Source organism: Ostrea edulis, chromosome 1, assembly GCF_947568905.1.
Source record: "Ostrea edulis chromosome 1, xbOstEdul1.1, whole genome shotgun sequence".
Lineage (NCBI taxonomy): Eukaryota > Metazoa > Mollusca > Bivalvia > Ostreida > Ostreidae > Ostrea > Ostrea edulis.
Genome location: NC_079164.1, coordinates 4,672,894 through 4,689,265, shown reverse-complemented (window position 1 = coordinate 4,689,265; position 16,372 = coordinate 4,672,894). Strand labels below are relative to the sequence as shown.

General features: G+C 36.8%; 1 protein-coding gene across 1 annotated transcript; it reads left to right on the top strand.

The window, feature by feature from the left end:
• The first annotated feature begins 12 nt into the window (after nucleotides 1–12).
• LOC125664383 (dnaJ homolog subfamily C member 16-like) lies at nucleotides 13–16,338 on the top strand. The gene is made up of 13 exons (XM_056151748.1): nucleotides 13–392; nucleotides 3,525–3,591; nucleotides 4,049–4,266; nucleotides 5,031–5,164; nucleotides 5,448–5,632; nucleotides 6,463–6,723; nucleotides 7,730–7,860; nucleotides 8,571–8,760; nucleotides 9,340–9,531; nucleotides 11,271–11,338; nucleotides 13,102–13,248; nucleotides 13,890–14,054; nucleotides 14,724–16,338. The coding sequence occupies exons 1-13, from the start codon at nucleotides 220–222 to the stop codon at nucleotides 15,115–15,117; spliced, it is 2,325 nt and encodes a 774-aa protein (XP_056007723.1). The 5' UTR covers nucleotides 13–219; the 3' UTR covers nucleotides 15,118–16,338.
• Nucleotides 16,339–16,372: the final 34 nt, after the last annotated feature.

Sequence of the window (16,372 nt, the reverse complement as noted above, 5' to 3'; positions counted from 1 at the left end):
GTACAAATCGTTATCCTTTTTTTTTTTTTTTTTTTTTTTTTAATGTTTCCGGTGTTTATATTTCAAGTAGATCTTTATTTATCAATATGCTTTGTGTTATTTAATGTAAGCTAAGCCGAATGAATTAATTTTTCTAATCAGGGAAGTGTTTTATGCACAATGAAATACTGGTCGTTGTCTGCAAGCTTTAAGGTGACACTGACGTAAACTTCAGACATCATGAACTTGAAGATGACAGGTCTCGGTGGTAGAAAGTGCCGATTTCTGATTGTTCTGTTCTTGTTATGTAACGAAGGTTTTGCAGATGAAGATTTATACAATGTACTCGGAGTCCGTCGGACTGCTTCAACCAAAGAAATAAAGCAAGCGTACAAAAACATGGCGAGAGAATGGTAAGCAGCAGATCAAATGTCACATTTTCATTTATGTAATAAGACCCTCGCAATTAATTGCAATAGGAGATTTAGTAACGGGAGCGTTCGTGTGTAACACTAGAACCACGGATAGAACGAATGACGGATATAACAATTTTTCAGGTTGGGAACACTTTCCCTATACTCACAGATCCTCTTCTGACTGTAGGTCCCCAGTGAGGTCCTCTTCTGTCAGCTCCTTGTTAATCCTTTGTTTTACTTGGTCTTGTCCGGTCAGGTATATCTCTTGTATATAATCAAATTTTCTAGGCTTCTATCTTGTCTTCCTTAGAATGATTTTATAGTTGGTGCATTAATCAGGTTGGGAACACTTCCCCTATAGTGAGATATTCTCGCTAAAACGCGATTATCCCTCTTTAGCGAGAAATAAACATTACCATAAACAGGAGTTTTGGTGTCTTTATTGAAAATAATGGCAAATCCCATGCAACGCTGAATAAGTGCAACACGCACTCAACATGATGTGAATTTTTTCTATGAAATTGACAACATAGTAATGAAATTGCATATCAAAGTTGCTGTATAAGAGGGAAGCAGTCTGAAATCCAATACACATCATGAGTGTTTTTGTTTTGATTCATATATTTGCAGAAGTATCAGACATTTTAGCACTTTTTCTTCTTTTCACGTGAATCACGAAAAGATGTACTCCGCGGGTGTTTTTCTCTGTTGTACGCGATATATTTATTCTCGCTAGAGAGGGATAATCGCGTTTTAGCGAGAATATCTCGCTATTAGGGAAGTGTTCCCAACCTGTTAATAACTTTAGTTGGTATATTGTTCCATATATCCACAGTTCTTTGTGTAAACGAGTATTTTCTGATGTCTAATCTTGATCTATCCTTGTATAACTTTAGATTGTGCCCTCGTGTGTTGGAATCTTCATGGAGTGGTATAAAATTGGCAATTTCTTCGTCATATTTTCCAGTCAATATTTTGTACATTTTGATCATATCGCCTCTAGATCGTCTGTAGGCAAGTGATGGTAATCTTAGTTTCTTTAAACGGTCCTCATATGATAGATTTGATAGTCCCGGCACTTGTTTGGTGGCTCTTCGCTGTATGTTTTCGATTGATTCAATATGTTTCTTGAGATGTGGGCACCAGACTTGGTTGGCGTATTCTAGATGAGGTCTTACTAATGCTGTGTAAAGCGAACTGAATGTTTCACAATTCATATACTCCATACTTCTTCGTAATACGCCCATGGCAGAATTTGCTTTTTTTATTTTGTCTGTAGCAAGATATTCTCGCTAAAACACGATTATCCCTCTTTAGCTAAATAAACATTACCATAAAGAGGTGTTTTGGCGTCTTTATTGAAAATAATGGCAAATCCTGTGCAACGCTTAAGAAGCGCGACACACCCTCAACATGATGCGAATTGTTTCTATGTTATCAAAAAAGCTCATGGGACTCGTGATTGAGCTGCTTATAAAACCATGGGTCCGGGATTCGCATTGAAAAATCACTAGTGACAACCCTGATATGGCATGAAATTGGAAGACTGGATCTAGACCTACGGTAAACAGGTTGTAGATTAGAGGTGCGATAATCAAGAAACCTAAACATTGCACCATATGACTGATGTAACTTAGTGTATTGTCCAAACAATGCCTGTTGACCCACTAGGCTCAGTAATGATGGGGAAAATCATTGATTTAAAAAAACATATGAAAAAAGAGCACTGCTTAATCATTTTTATTGTAGCTTGTAGGTTTTCATTTTAGCCTGTGGATTTTTTACCCACAGGCTAAAATTAGCCTGTGGTAGAAAAAGTTAATTTCGACCCCTGCCCGTACAACCGAGAAAAACACCCGTGGAGTACATCTCTTTGTGTTTCACGTGAAAAGAAGAAAAAGTGCCAAAATGTCTAATACTTCTGCAAATATAGTAATCAAAACAAAAACACTCACGATGTGCATTGGATTTCAGACTGCTTCCCTCTTACGCAGCAACTTTGATATGAAATTTCTTGACTATGTTGTCAATTTCATAGAAGAATTTCGCATTATGTTGAGTGTGTGTCGCACTTAATGAATTATTCAGCGTTGCACGAGATTTGTCATTATTTTCAATAAAGACGCCAAAACACCTTTTTATGGTAATGTTTACTTTCTCACTAAAGAGGGATAATCGCGTTTTAGCGAGAATATCTAGCTATAGGGGAAGTGTTCCCAACCTGATAAAACGAATGACGGATATTATACAATTTTTGCTGTTTTTGAGGTCAATACGATGATTTAGACACCTGAGGAGTACAATATTCACCTCGCCCTTCAGGCTCAGTTAATATTGTACTCCTCAGGTGTCTAAATCATCGTATTGACCTCAAAAACAGCAATAATTGTTTTATTGTATGATTAAATGATTAAAAAACCCTTCAAGATTGTTCTTTGCTTTAATTGTAAGTTTCAACGACCTATTTTTGGTCCTATGTGGAAAAAATAATTCCTTATCTTCACCTGGAAGGTCACGTGCAGGTAAACATAACGTAGTATGATTTCTACATTGTTGGATCTCAGCCAATTAGAGAGCTAGGAATTATTCAATCATATAATAAAATAATTTATTGTTAATCACGGATAGAATGAATGACAGATGTTAATCACGGATAGAACGAACGACAGATGTTAATCACGGATAGAATGAATGACAGATGTTAATCACGGATAGAATGAATGACAGATGTTAATCACGGATAGAATGAATGACAGATGTTAATCACGGATAGAACGAATGACAGATGTTAATCACGGATAGAATGAATGACGGATATAATAATTTATTGTTAATGTTCACTTTAATGGGGATTTAAAATGCATTTGTACTCATTACTTATCTCATTACATGAATTTTTCACTCTTATGGAGACGTCACCATTGCTGGTGAAGGGCCTAAGTTTAGACCTATGCTCATCACTTACGGCCTGCTGTAACACGGGGCCTCGGTTTCTGCAGTCTCATCCGAAGGACTTCCCCATTTAGCCGCCTCTTACGACAAGCAAGGGGTACTGAGGACATATTTTAGCCCGGATCCCCACGGGACTCTCATTACAGAAATATTGATGTTTGTATTGAATTTTTGCAGGCATCCTGATAAAAACAAGGACCCATCAGCAGCTGATAGATTTACAAAAATCAACGAAGCATATGAAGTAAGTCATCCTGAACACTGTTTCAGTAAAAGCGAAACAAAGATGTGTCTGAAACAAAGTTCACTTTCTTGAATGCACGTTAGTTTTACATTAGACTCATATCTCAGTACACTTGTGATGAGGGGGGGAAAAAAAGTGAATTTAAACAGATAATTTTTGCTATTTTTGTTAATAGTGTCTCTGTGTTGAGCTGAAAGACAATATCAGTACATATGATGAAAAAATTGTTTATATATTACAGAGAAAATGTTAAGTTTGTTTATTTTGAATGTACATTTGCTCTTGCCTTGGAATAATATAATGCATTTTGTTTGTAATAAAACAGACAAAAAGATATAAGATTGTTGTAACTTTAACAGAATAACAGAGTTTGTTTCAATGATATTTACATGCGTGAGAAACATGCATGTTAATTAAGGTATAATATTCTGTAACCAGTGTGTTTTCTGTTGTGCAGACATTGGGAGACCCGGAGCGTCGGAGTCAGTATGACAAATTCGGTTACACATCAGCCAAAGAACACCGACAGCAAAGCAGAGGCAGCCCCTTTGGTGACCCGTTTCACGGAGATCCGTTTGAAGGATTCTTTCATAACTTTGATGGATTCAAACACTTCAAATTCGGTGGATCGGGTTTTACAGACACTTTCATTGAAAAAAATGCCATTAATATGAGGTGAGCAGCTATCCACCAACCCTGCATAGGGTGAATCAGGTCATAGAACCAGATTTACATCAACTCTGCATAGGCTGACTCAGGTCATAGAACTAGATGTACACCAACCCTGCATAGGGTGACACAGGTCATAGAACCAGATTTACACCAACCCTAAATGGGGTGACTCAGGCCATCTAACCAGATTTACACCAACCCTAAATAGGGTGACTCAGGTCATAGAACCAGATTTAATTTGATGTTAAAAAGCCCAACTTACATTTACCTTTTCAAGAATAATTTATTGTTGAATCAAATCATCAGTTAATGTTTTTTATTTATCTGACTAAAGTACAGACCTATAAGATAAGATAAGTTTATTCCAATTTTGGGTCCAGAGGGCATAACAGTAAGACAGTTAATAAAGAAAGGAAATTCAAAAAAGAAAGAAAGTTTACAACATTAACTACAGGTTACATAGACTGCAAACTGCATGTGGATGCAGCATGTTGGGGAAACAAGTACATACATATATGAATTGCTAATCATGTATATATACAAGTAAATGGACAGTATCAGTATTATACCAACATATAAATAATAAACTATAATGATTTTTGCAGTTAAAAAGCATCACTTCTTTTTCTGAAAGTTTGCACTAAATATTCAATCAATTTGACAATTACTGGTTTGTCATCAACCAAGTAAATTTGTCCTTATTTGTTAGATAGATAACATTTTTGTTGAGCTTGTATATTATATATATGATTGGTGATTTTATTTAGGGTTTATGAAACAAAGATTCTGCCCGAGAGTTACCAGAAGCCGTACATTCTGTATGCTTACACTGAATTCTGCTTCGAATGTGTTAACATGGAACCCCTTCTAGAAAAATTGTTTAAAGAACTAGAATCTGTTGGTGAGTACTCTTAAACTGCTATGGACAATTAACAAATCAGAAAAATGTGCTAAACTTTCTGATGTTGGTGTTGCTTTATAATTTTTTCACTGCCAGGGAGTATGTATAATCGCATGCTTGCTTTGAAATCAGTTGATTGATAGAAGCACTCATGTTGTTTATGTAATCCATTGTACTTCATCTGTAAAATGTATTTTGGTGGTTTTTCATTTATTTAACTAATTCCAAGGGAACAAATAAGTACTTGTGCTTTTTAAATTTTCATGTCAACTTCATTTGCTAGGTGTTGGCATGGGGACATTCCACGCGGGAAGGATACAACGACTAGCCGTGGAGCTGAGAATAACTCGAGTCCCGAGGATACTGGCAGTAATGAATGGTCGAGTGACAGACTTCAGGGGTCATGTGACCATTCAAAACCTCCGACAGTTTGTTAGAGGCCTCTTCCCAACGAAGTTAATGCTTCCTGTGAGTAGCAACAACCAAACATTTCAAAAACTGATTAAAAAAATCAATGTTTGGAAGATTCATGATTTTAGATGTAGAAATGGCAATGGTTCTTAGTCATTTTGTACCTCGATGTACAAGTTTGTCTCAAAGCTGTCAACAAAAACGAGTGGATGTGAAAGAGGTGAAATTAGATAGTTCCCACATGAAAATCTTTGCAGTTAAGACAGAGGGGAATCCCACTATTTACAAAAAAACATAATGTTATGATTTTTCTGCAATCTATTGGGGACCCCAGCCAATATGTTAAGTTTTTTTGTAACTTACATGTTTATATTTATGAAGAGCATTTAGCTGAAGTTTGAGATTATGGGTCAACATGTTTTCTCAAATCTATAGGAAATCAGAAATGTATTTCCCCATAGCTAAGGGCCTGGTTTTCTGGTGCTCTTTGAGTGATGGCTATTGTACATCAGGTGAATAACATTACATTCAAAGGAAGATGATCCCTAGTCTAATGCATGAATTTGTAAAAACTGTCAAAATGTGGTTTGGTGTGGGTGTTTTATTCCTCCGGCGGGTTAAAACCACCTATGTGTATCAGGTCTCAATACCATAAAATGAGAATATTCTTAAGTCTAAATTTCAAATCCAGCTAACTTTGAAAATAATTTTCATAAACAGATAAGATTTTCAGTTATGTTTGCATTTGAATTTTTCATAAACCTGCAGTTGTTTTTAAACATCTGTGCTGAATAAATCTTGAGATATAAGTAATCAAAATTTTGACTTAAGTCTATTCTCAGTTTATGGTCTTGGGGCCAGAACTTGAAAGCATATTTTGATTTCAGATCAATGATAACAACGTTGATGATTTTTTGAATGGCTGGGAGGACAACCACATCAGGGGGATTTTCTTCTCACCAAAAGAGGAAATTTCTGCCATGTTTCTGGCTCCAGCTTTCTACTATAAGAATTTTGTTACGTTTGGACACGTCAACACAAATGCAGATGATGTGTACAAACTTTTAAAGCGATTCAATCTTCACAGCGGACATAAAAGTTTACTGATGTTTAACGAGGACACACAATCTCCGATAGCATCCTTAAGTGTGAGAGTGAATTCTTACTAGCTTAGTTACTTTAAACTGTAAAACAGTATGCATTTAAAGTCATCACACATTTATAAGATACCATGTACCAGGGGTTTTTTCTGTGGTGTGATCATTTTGGCTTATTTTAGCAGATGGTTTTCATACCGCTAAATTTTTTATAGCTAAATTTGCACCCAGGTATGTCTGCAATCATGATACATATTTTTGCAAGAAAGATAACTCTGTATAGCAGTGTTTTTATGTCAAAGATACATGTAGCACTCTTCAGCTTGGAAGGTAAATAAACTACTAGGTTTTATTTTTTAATTATTTCAGTTCTTTCTGACAACAGTAATTCGTTTTACAGATAAGTAATTAACACCGCACTGCTTATCAATTGCCATGTTATATTCTGCTAAAGTTATTTGTATACCTATGAGCTAGAAAATCTTCAAATTTTACACCCGCAGAAAAAAAACCAAAAAACACTATGATACAAAATTTCAATTATAGGATATTGGCAAACAAGCCAAGAGGCGTCTACAAAATAATATTGCCTATTTATGTATTATACACATGATAATGAAATTATTGTAACATGAACACATGGTAATAGAATTATCAATCAAGTTGTCATAGATACTGCAGATTTCAGAGTGTACGTGAGGAATTTATTATAATTGTGTAATTTCATGAAAAGCATCACTCGTGAATTAAAATTACTCGCTTCCATTTTTATATTGCTGAAATACAGTGTACATATCAAATTCTTATCAACAGCACATTCGGGAACTTGTGTTCTTGTGATTTGATGTCTACGAGTCATTTCACGATATTAAATGTTCACGTAAAATAAGGAATCTACTGCAGTTTAAATCCGTATTTGTTAAAAGTATAGGTTTGCTCATAATATTATAGTTTTAATAAATAGCAATACATTGATATATTTGTTTTTGACATTTTATTAAAGTTTTGATAAATAACAATACGTTGATATATTTGTTTTTGACGTTTTTATGTACAGATGCAACAGATGTCTCGCTCCACGATTGACGAGATTATCGAGTCCAATAAATTTCTCCTTCTGCCCCGGATTTCATCGCAGGCGTACTTTGAGCAGTTATGTCCAGCAGAATTGAAAGCCAAACGTAAAAAGTATGGACATGGTTATCAAAATTTTATTTAGATATTCAGAAATCAGAAATACTCATGGATAATATTCAGAATAATATATGATTTTGCATTTTTAAATATTCGAAATGAAATATACTTATCAACTTTGAGGAGATAAAATTTTATGAGGAGCGTATGCCAGAAGATTTGGGGTTTAGTTTATGAAATGTTTTGAGGTCATGGAATTTTATAAGATATCATTTTATTAGTAGCATATGAAAGAAGATTTGAATTTAAAGTAATGAAATGTTTTGAGGATAAGGATTTATGAGATCAATTGACAAAAGACTGAGATTTTTAAAACAAATCTGGAAACTTTTTTGCATACTGAAATACACATATAAAAGTTGTCTCTGACTATGGTAATCATTTACATAATACACATATAAAAGTTGTCTCTGACTATGGTAATCATTTACATAATACACATATAAAAGTTGTCTCTGACTATGGTAATCATTTACATAATACACATATAAAAGTTGTCTCTGACTATGGTAATCATTTACATAATACACATATAAAAGTTGTCTCTGACTATGGTAATCATTTACATAATACACATATAAAAGTTGTCTCTGACTATGGTAATCATTTACATCATACACATATAAAAGTTGTCTCTGACTATGGTAATCATTTACATCATTGTATACTCCATGTGTGCAGTGTAAACATTTCTATCATTTCAGGTTATGTGTTGTTCTGATTACTAAAAAGACAGAAGAGAGGGAGAGAAAGAAATTCCGTCAGTACTTACGAAAATCTGGCTTCTTAAATCATGAGAGAGTGAGATTTACGTACATGTTTGAGGAAACCCAGGCGAATGTCATCAAAACATTGAATAAAAATGAAGACATAGACAGAGGTGAAACAGTGAAGGTAGGGTGTATATAACCACCACCACCCAACTAACAGCAACCACACATATAACCACCACCATCCAGCCAACAGCCCCCACACATAACCACCACCACCCAACCAACAGCCTCCACACATATAACCACCACCACCCAGCCAACAGCTCCCACACATATAACCACCACCACCCAGCCAACAGCCCCCACACATATAACCACCACCACCCAACTAACAGCCCCCACACATATAACCACCACCACCCAACTAACAGCCCCCACACATATAACCACCACCACCCAACTAACAGCCCCTACACATATAACCACCACCACCCAGCCAACAGCCCCCACACATATAACCACCACCACCCAACTAACAGCCCCCACACATTCACCACCACCACACAACCAACAGCCCCCACCCCACACATCCACCCCCACTACTCGGCCAACAGCCCCCACTCCCACCCACCCCCCCACACACACACACCATCCAAGCAACAGCCCCACACACCCCACCCCTCACCACCCAACCAACAATCAAGATATGTACACATATTTTAAGCTTTCAGTCAGTTGTCTAAAACCATTGTCTTCACAGAATGTGGTAATTATCTGGAGAGTGGAGAGAAATCATCTGAGTTATGAATGGCTGAAGACAGCCCTGACGAAGGAGAACGACATGCAGAATCTCGGCGCGGAACTTGAGGATCGAGTCAATCAGCTGTTGAATTCTGATGAGTCTTTGGCCTACAGAACCATACTGCCAGAATTCCATAATGAACATGCTCTGGTATGTGTGCAATGAACATGCTCTGGTATGTCTCTAACATAATGACTCGGATCTATCGGAACTACTTCTAGGTTTCTAAAACCAACTTTATAATATTGCATTTGTATACCCCCCGCAACAAGTTGTGGGGGGGGGGGGGGTATACTGGAATCGGGTTGTCTGTCTGTCTGTCCATCCGTCCGACGTCCGTCCGTCTGTAGACGCAATGGTTTCTGGGCTCTAAAGCATTATCCTTTCCACCTACCGTCACCATATCATACATATGGACTACCCATGGGATGAAGATGTTCCCTATCGATTTTGGGGTCAAAAGGTCAAAGGTCACACGCACTGGACATCAAAGTAGCAATATGGTTTCCATTTAAATTCTTTAACGGCTTTTATCATTGCATGGAGATGCTGTGTTCCTAGATACCTTTTGGATCATAATACTGAAGTTTTACCTATTACCAACAGCCTTTGGGAGATTTGGGTAAGCGGGGGGTATTCTTAGTGAGCATTGCTCACAGTACCTCTTGTTGTGGATGTTTAGTTTTGCTTTGATAAACAAAGTGAGCAAGATGGCAGGAATTCTGCATGTACCACACAAGTGTGTTTTTTGGAAAATGATTTATAGAAATAGGAAAGACTGCAGTATATTTTAAAGGTAGAATTGATACAAAAGAAGTTGGTATGTTGATTTTATATTCTGTGATGGGGTACGAATCATCTTTTTATACGCCCGTCTTAAGACGGGACGTATTATAGTATGGCGTTCCTGTCCGTCCGTCTGTTAGCTTTTTCATGTCCGACCCGTAACTTAAATACTACAAGGCCTAGAATCATCAAACTTTGTCTGTAGATACATCTTGGGTAGAAGGTGTGTCGCACATTAAAACCAGGTCACTGTGACTTTTCATTAAGAAGATATCCGTCTGTCCGTCCGTCTGTTAGCTTTTTCGTGTCCGACCCGTGACTTAAATACTACAAGGCCTAGAATCATCAAACTTTGTCTGTAGATACATCTTGGGTAGAAGGTGTGTCGCACATTAAAACCAGGTCACTGTGACTTTTCATTAAGAAGATATCCGTCTGTCCGTCCGTCTGTTAGCTTTTTCGTGTCCGACCCGTGACTTAAATACTACAAGGCCTAGAATCATCAAACTTTGTCTGTAGATACATCTTGGGTAGAAGGTGTGTCGCACATTAAAACCAGGTCACTGTGACTTTTCATTAAGAAGATATGGCCATATATGGCAAAAACTTGTCCGGCTCATAACTTGAAAACTATTAGACCTAGAATCACCAAAATTGGTCAACTAATCCATCTTAGGTAGAAGGTGTGTCGCATCCTACTTTAAGGTCACTGTGACATTTAATTAAGGTGATATAAAAAAAAAAATGTTTTAATGGGTACAATCTATACTGTTAACAATATGTGACGGGCGTATCATGTGCCGTGGCGGTGCACTTTATTGTGTCGGTGTTACTGATTCAGATTGTACAGTAGAGTGTGTTTGTCACTTAATTGTATTCTTCTTAAATCAGTGTTACATAATCATGATCCATTTTAAATCCATTGACTTGTAGCAATGTGTTGTGTTTGAATCTGATATACAGTCTGTTGTAAACCAGGTTCTGCTGAATTTAGTGAACATAGCTGTATAAAGATGAATACTTTATTTATAATTCTTGACATTGTTACAAGTGATTGAAGGGGAAATGCACATTATATGTAAATGTTTGTATTTTCATTGCAGCATCTTTTGATTCGAATCCTTCGTAAATTTCATCACTGGGGAGAAAGAGCCTGGATGTTTTTTACAGGGTAAGCATTAATTACAGAATAAATATCTAGGTTATTGATATTTTTTACAGGGCAGGGTTTTACACTAAGGAACGTCCGACCGACCGAGTCTACTAAATGATAGGTCCGGTCGGATAAAATTTCAATTTACTAGTCCAATTCGTCATGTTGAAAAAATAAACAGAAAACTTTACACAATAAGATATTTTATTCTTAATTAAAAAAATAAATGTAAAGAGTCTGAACCGCGTTATGAAATAATCAATATTTTTAGTTTTAATAAATAAGTCATTGTCGGAGTTAAGTGATATTTTACAACATCTACTCGATGTTAATGTTATTATACCCCCGCGAACGAAGTACAGGGGGGTGTATAGGAATCACTGTTTGTCTGTCTGTCTGCAGGTTTGTGTCCGGGCCATAACTTCTTTGTTCTTTGACATAGGCATACCATATTTGGCACATGAGTGTATCACCATGAGACGATGTGTCGGGTACCTTCATGACCTCTATATGACCTTGAACTTTGACCTCAGGGTCAAAGTTGATTATAGGGTTTTGACATAGTCATACCATAAGTCATGGGTGTATCACCATGAGACTATGTGTCATGTACATTCATGATCTCTTTATTACCATGGATTTGTGTTTGGACTATATCTTCCATTTTCTTCTACAAAGGCATACCATATTTTTACACTCAGGAAAGAGGTAATTTATATTTATTAACAACACCCTTTGGAAGATTTGTTTAAGCGGGGGGTATCCTTAGTGAGCATTGCTCACAGTACCTCTTGTTAAAGTTATGTTTCGGATAAATTGAATTCATTTTCATTAAAAAGAACAGTTTATTTGAATTAAATATTAGAAGTAAACAGCCATTTTTCGGTGTTGACATATGTGGGGGAATGTTTCTATATTCAATTACAACTTTTCGTCTTTCAAGGAAAGATGTCCCAAGAGAAAAAAAGGAAAGGGTTGGGAAGAAACAAAGCAGGGCTTATGAAATAGAAATTTCAAAAAAAAAAGAGGCTAGGATCATTTTATTCTAAATAGACTAAAGAGTTTGAAAATAAAAGCAACAAATTGAATGACGAGACTAAAGATTTTTCAAGACAATTAAATACAGTTTAGTTCAAACTTTACGTTTTTCATTTGAATCAAGTATCTAAATATAGAGAAATCATCCCTTTTTTGTGGAGAGTTAGTCAGGGTTAGTGGATATAAGGTTAGGTCTAGTAAAAATCATTTGGAGTAGCCAGTCTGGTCTAGTGCTCCAACCCCTGCAGAGTAAGCAATAATTACCGAATTAATATCTAGGTTATTGATATTATTACAGGGTAAGCATTAGTTATTAGGTTATTAGTGTGTTCAGACATTGGAAGTCAATCGTGCAGAAATTTCCTCAAGCTTCCGTTGTTTTTTATTTTACCCACAATCCTGACAATGCAGACATTTGTTCTATGATCTGTTTATTCTGACACACTGTGTATTCCGACCAAAAAAATTGTCTCCCAGTGCATGTCGGATTAGACAGGTTTCACTGTATGTAGGTTTTTATGTCCAGTTATTGCTATTACGCTGTACATTTACAGTTACTTAGGTTTTGTCAGTAATGCTAACACTGTTTCAATGTATTTCATTTCTCCATAATAGCACAGACCTTAAAACCTACATACAGTGGATCCTGTCTAATCCGACATGCACTGGGAGACTAGTATTTAGTAATTACTGTTGTTTGTGTAGAGATTTCTAAGTTACTGTTGACTGACGTATCTTTGTAGCATGGACCCCATCACGGTTCTGACAGTATGTATGGCGTTTGCCATGGTGTTTGGTATGGGCTATTTTATGTCTACAATGGCCGCCATTGAGGAGGAACAGCTGAGAGAGAAACAACCCAAGCGGTTTAGACAAAGACCTCCATCCAGGTAAGTCACAGTCCAAGTACTATACACAACACCTCCGTCCAGGTAAGTCACAGTCCAAGTACTATACACAACACCTCCGTCCAGGTAAGTCACAGTCCAAGTACTATACACAACACCTCCATCCAGGTAAGTTAACGTCCAAGTACTATACACAACACCTCCATCCAGGTAAGTTAATGTCCAAGTACTATACACAACACCTCCATCCAGGTAAGTCACAGTCCAAGTACTCTACACAAGACCTCCATCCAGGTAAGTCACAGTCAAGTACTATACACAACACCTCCATACAGGTAAGTCACAGTCCAAGTACTATACACAACACCTCCATCCAGGTAAGTTACAGTCCAAGTACTATGTACAACACCTCCATCCAGGTAAGTTAATGTCCAAGTACTATGTACAACACCTCCATCCAGGTAAGTTAATGTCCAAGTACTATACACAACACCTCCATCCAGGTAAGTTAATGTCCAAGTACTATGTACAACACCTCCATCCAGGTAAGTTAATGTCCAAGTACTATGTACAACACCTCCATCCAGGTAAGTTAATGTCCAAGTACTATGTACAACACCTCCATCCAGATATAAGAATTACGTATTTGTAGAGGAGATACGTTATTACGTTTTGTTTTTCAGGACTCCGGACCAAAAGAGGGTGAATCTGTATGAACTCTCGCGAGACTCGTACGACACGCTGGTCCTGAATTCGGATGCCGGATTGACCATGATTCTCCTGGTGAACTACGAGTCCGGGGATAAACTTTTCCAGAAATTCAGAAGCCTTGTACTGCCTCTGACCAGGTAAATCTCAACGGAATGTTAGATTGGATTATTAACCGTAGTTTATTGTGAAGACCCTGTCTGTTTCTGACAGTAGGTACATGTATCTATTAAGATTCCGTTAGATTTGATTATTAACCGTAGTTTATTGTGAAGACCCCGACTGTTTCTGACAGTAGGTACATGTATCTATTAAGATTCCGTTAGATTTGATTGTTAACCGTAGTTTATTGTGAAGACCCCGACTGTTTCAGACAGTAGGTACATGTATCTATTAAGATCACTAAAACACAGCATCTGAGAGTGACAAGGAACCACTCTAACAATTTCTTGTGTCATTCATTGTCAGGTCACCATAGTCACACAGGTGACTTACTGCTTTCTACTTTCATTTTCAGCATTATCAACTTCTTCTCTAAACTATATGTACATTTGTACAAGATTATATACAGTGTGTATTGAAGTGTTAAATATTTCAGATACAGTCGACTGTCGTTTGCCTATCTACAGCTGATAGACAGTGTGTATTGAAGTGTTAATTATTTCAGATACAGTCGACTGTCGTTTGCCTATCTACAGCTTACATACAGTGTGTATTGAAGTGTTAATTATTTCAGATACAGTCGACTGTCGTTTGCCTATCTACAGCTTATAGACAGTGTGTATTTAAGTGTTTTAAAATCATTTCAGATACAGTGGGCTGTCGTTTGCCTTTCTACAGCTTGAGAGCTACATTGGCTGGTACCAGCATTTACTGGAGGACAGCGTGGGACATAGAGTAGTTCTAGAGAACATTAACATCAACAACTGCATAGGGACGGTGTTAGCTGTGAATGGAATGCGCAAGTACTACTATATATACCAGCCGAAGAAAGCTAGAAAGTGGATAAGACAGAGTAACAAAAATGTTCCCAGTGCCATCGGAATGTTCGACTCCGACGAGAATTCCGACAGTGACCAAGACTCTCGTGTAATCCTAGTGGAGGAACTTCTAGATGGACTTTTAGACTGGTTCGACAAGGTGTTTGACGGATCTGAAAGGAAAATTCGACTCAGTGCTTGGCCAGACCTTGGAGCCATATGAAAAGTTGCCCATTCAGATCCTGTTAAACACTAAATTATGCCCTTTGTGTTCATGTGCATGTTAGATTTAGTGTTTTGTGTGCTACAAGCCTTCTTTCTCTGTGATCGCCTTTCTTTCTGTGATCTTTTTAAGTTCCTCTGTTGTATGTGAATGTTGTGTGTGACTGTGTCAGGTTTGAAAAGCCTTTAATTTATATTTTAGTGTTGGTGTAGTCTTGGAATTGTTCAACATCATAGCTACTCGGTACTGATTGCCTACTGAATTATATTTCCCCATTGCTACCTCAGAGCTTTATCAACTCTTCAGGATGACAATAACTCTAAATACTGTCTATTATGTACAAAGTCCTCGATTATAAAATCACCTTTAAGATTTTCGTGGTTTCGTGATCATTTTTACATCAGCATATTTTAAATCAATGGTGGCTATGATGATGAATGTTTTCCACACGCTGTAACTCAGGAGCCGTGTATTAGATTTTGATTTGATTCACAAGTCCATTTGAGATTTTTATCCCATCCAAATGTAGAATATTTTGTATTTAAGCTGTGAATTATACCAGTACACAGAGGTTAGATAATTAATAATGTATTGTACCGTAATTATACCGGTACACAGAGGTTAGATGTTGTAATTCGTCAGAGTTTGTATCCAGTTTTTGCCTCGACAGATGCCAAAGAAAACGAGAGGATTCACTGCCGTGTAGGACTATCACCGTTGTCTGTGTAACGAGGATGACAGTGATACCTTTGCATTTTTCGACTGATCTGATTTGCCAAACTGAAGAGTATCGCGAGTCTTTTTGACCACATGATACTTCTTATGGGTGATGTAATAATATATAATGTATCAGAATAACAAAGTTCTGAATTCAGATGTTTATTATTGGTAACATCAGATATACTATGCGTTTACCTGGTGTTTACATTGTAGTTGTGCATTACGCAAAATTGGCCCCTTTCGTGGACCAAGACGAATTATATTTGTCTTAGTCCCTATATGCAACATGATAAATATACCTAATAAGAATTTTTTTTCTAACTTGTAACTTCACTGCTACAGGTCTACTCAAATCAAAATCCCCATTTCTATCACTTTTGTTTACATTTGGTGTTTTAATCCATTTATGCACTATTTATGCAGTCATTTTATACATATTCCATATACTGTTGTTTACATGAACTACACAAGGAGTTAATAAATTTGTATGTTGTTACTTAATACTGTCGTATTTTATATGAAGCAAGAAACAACA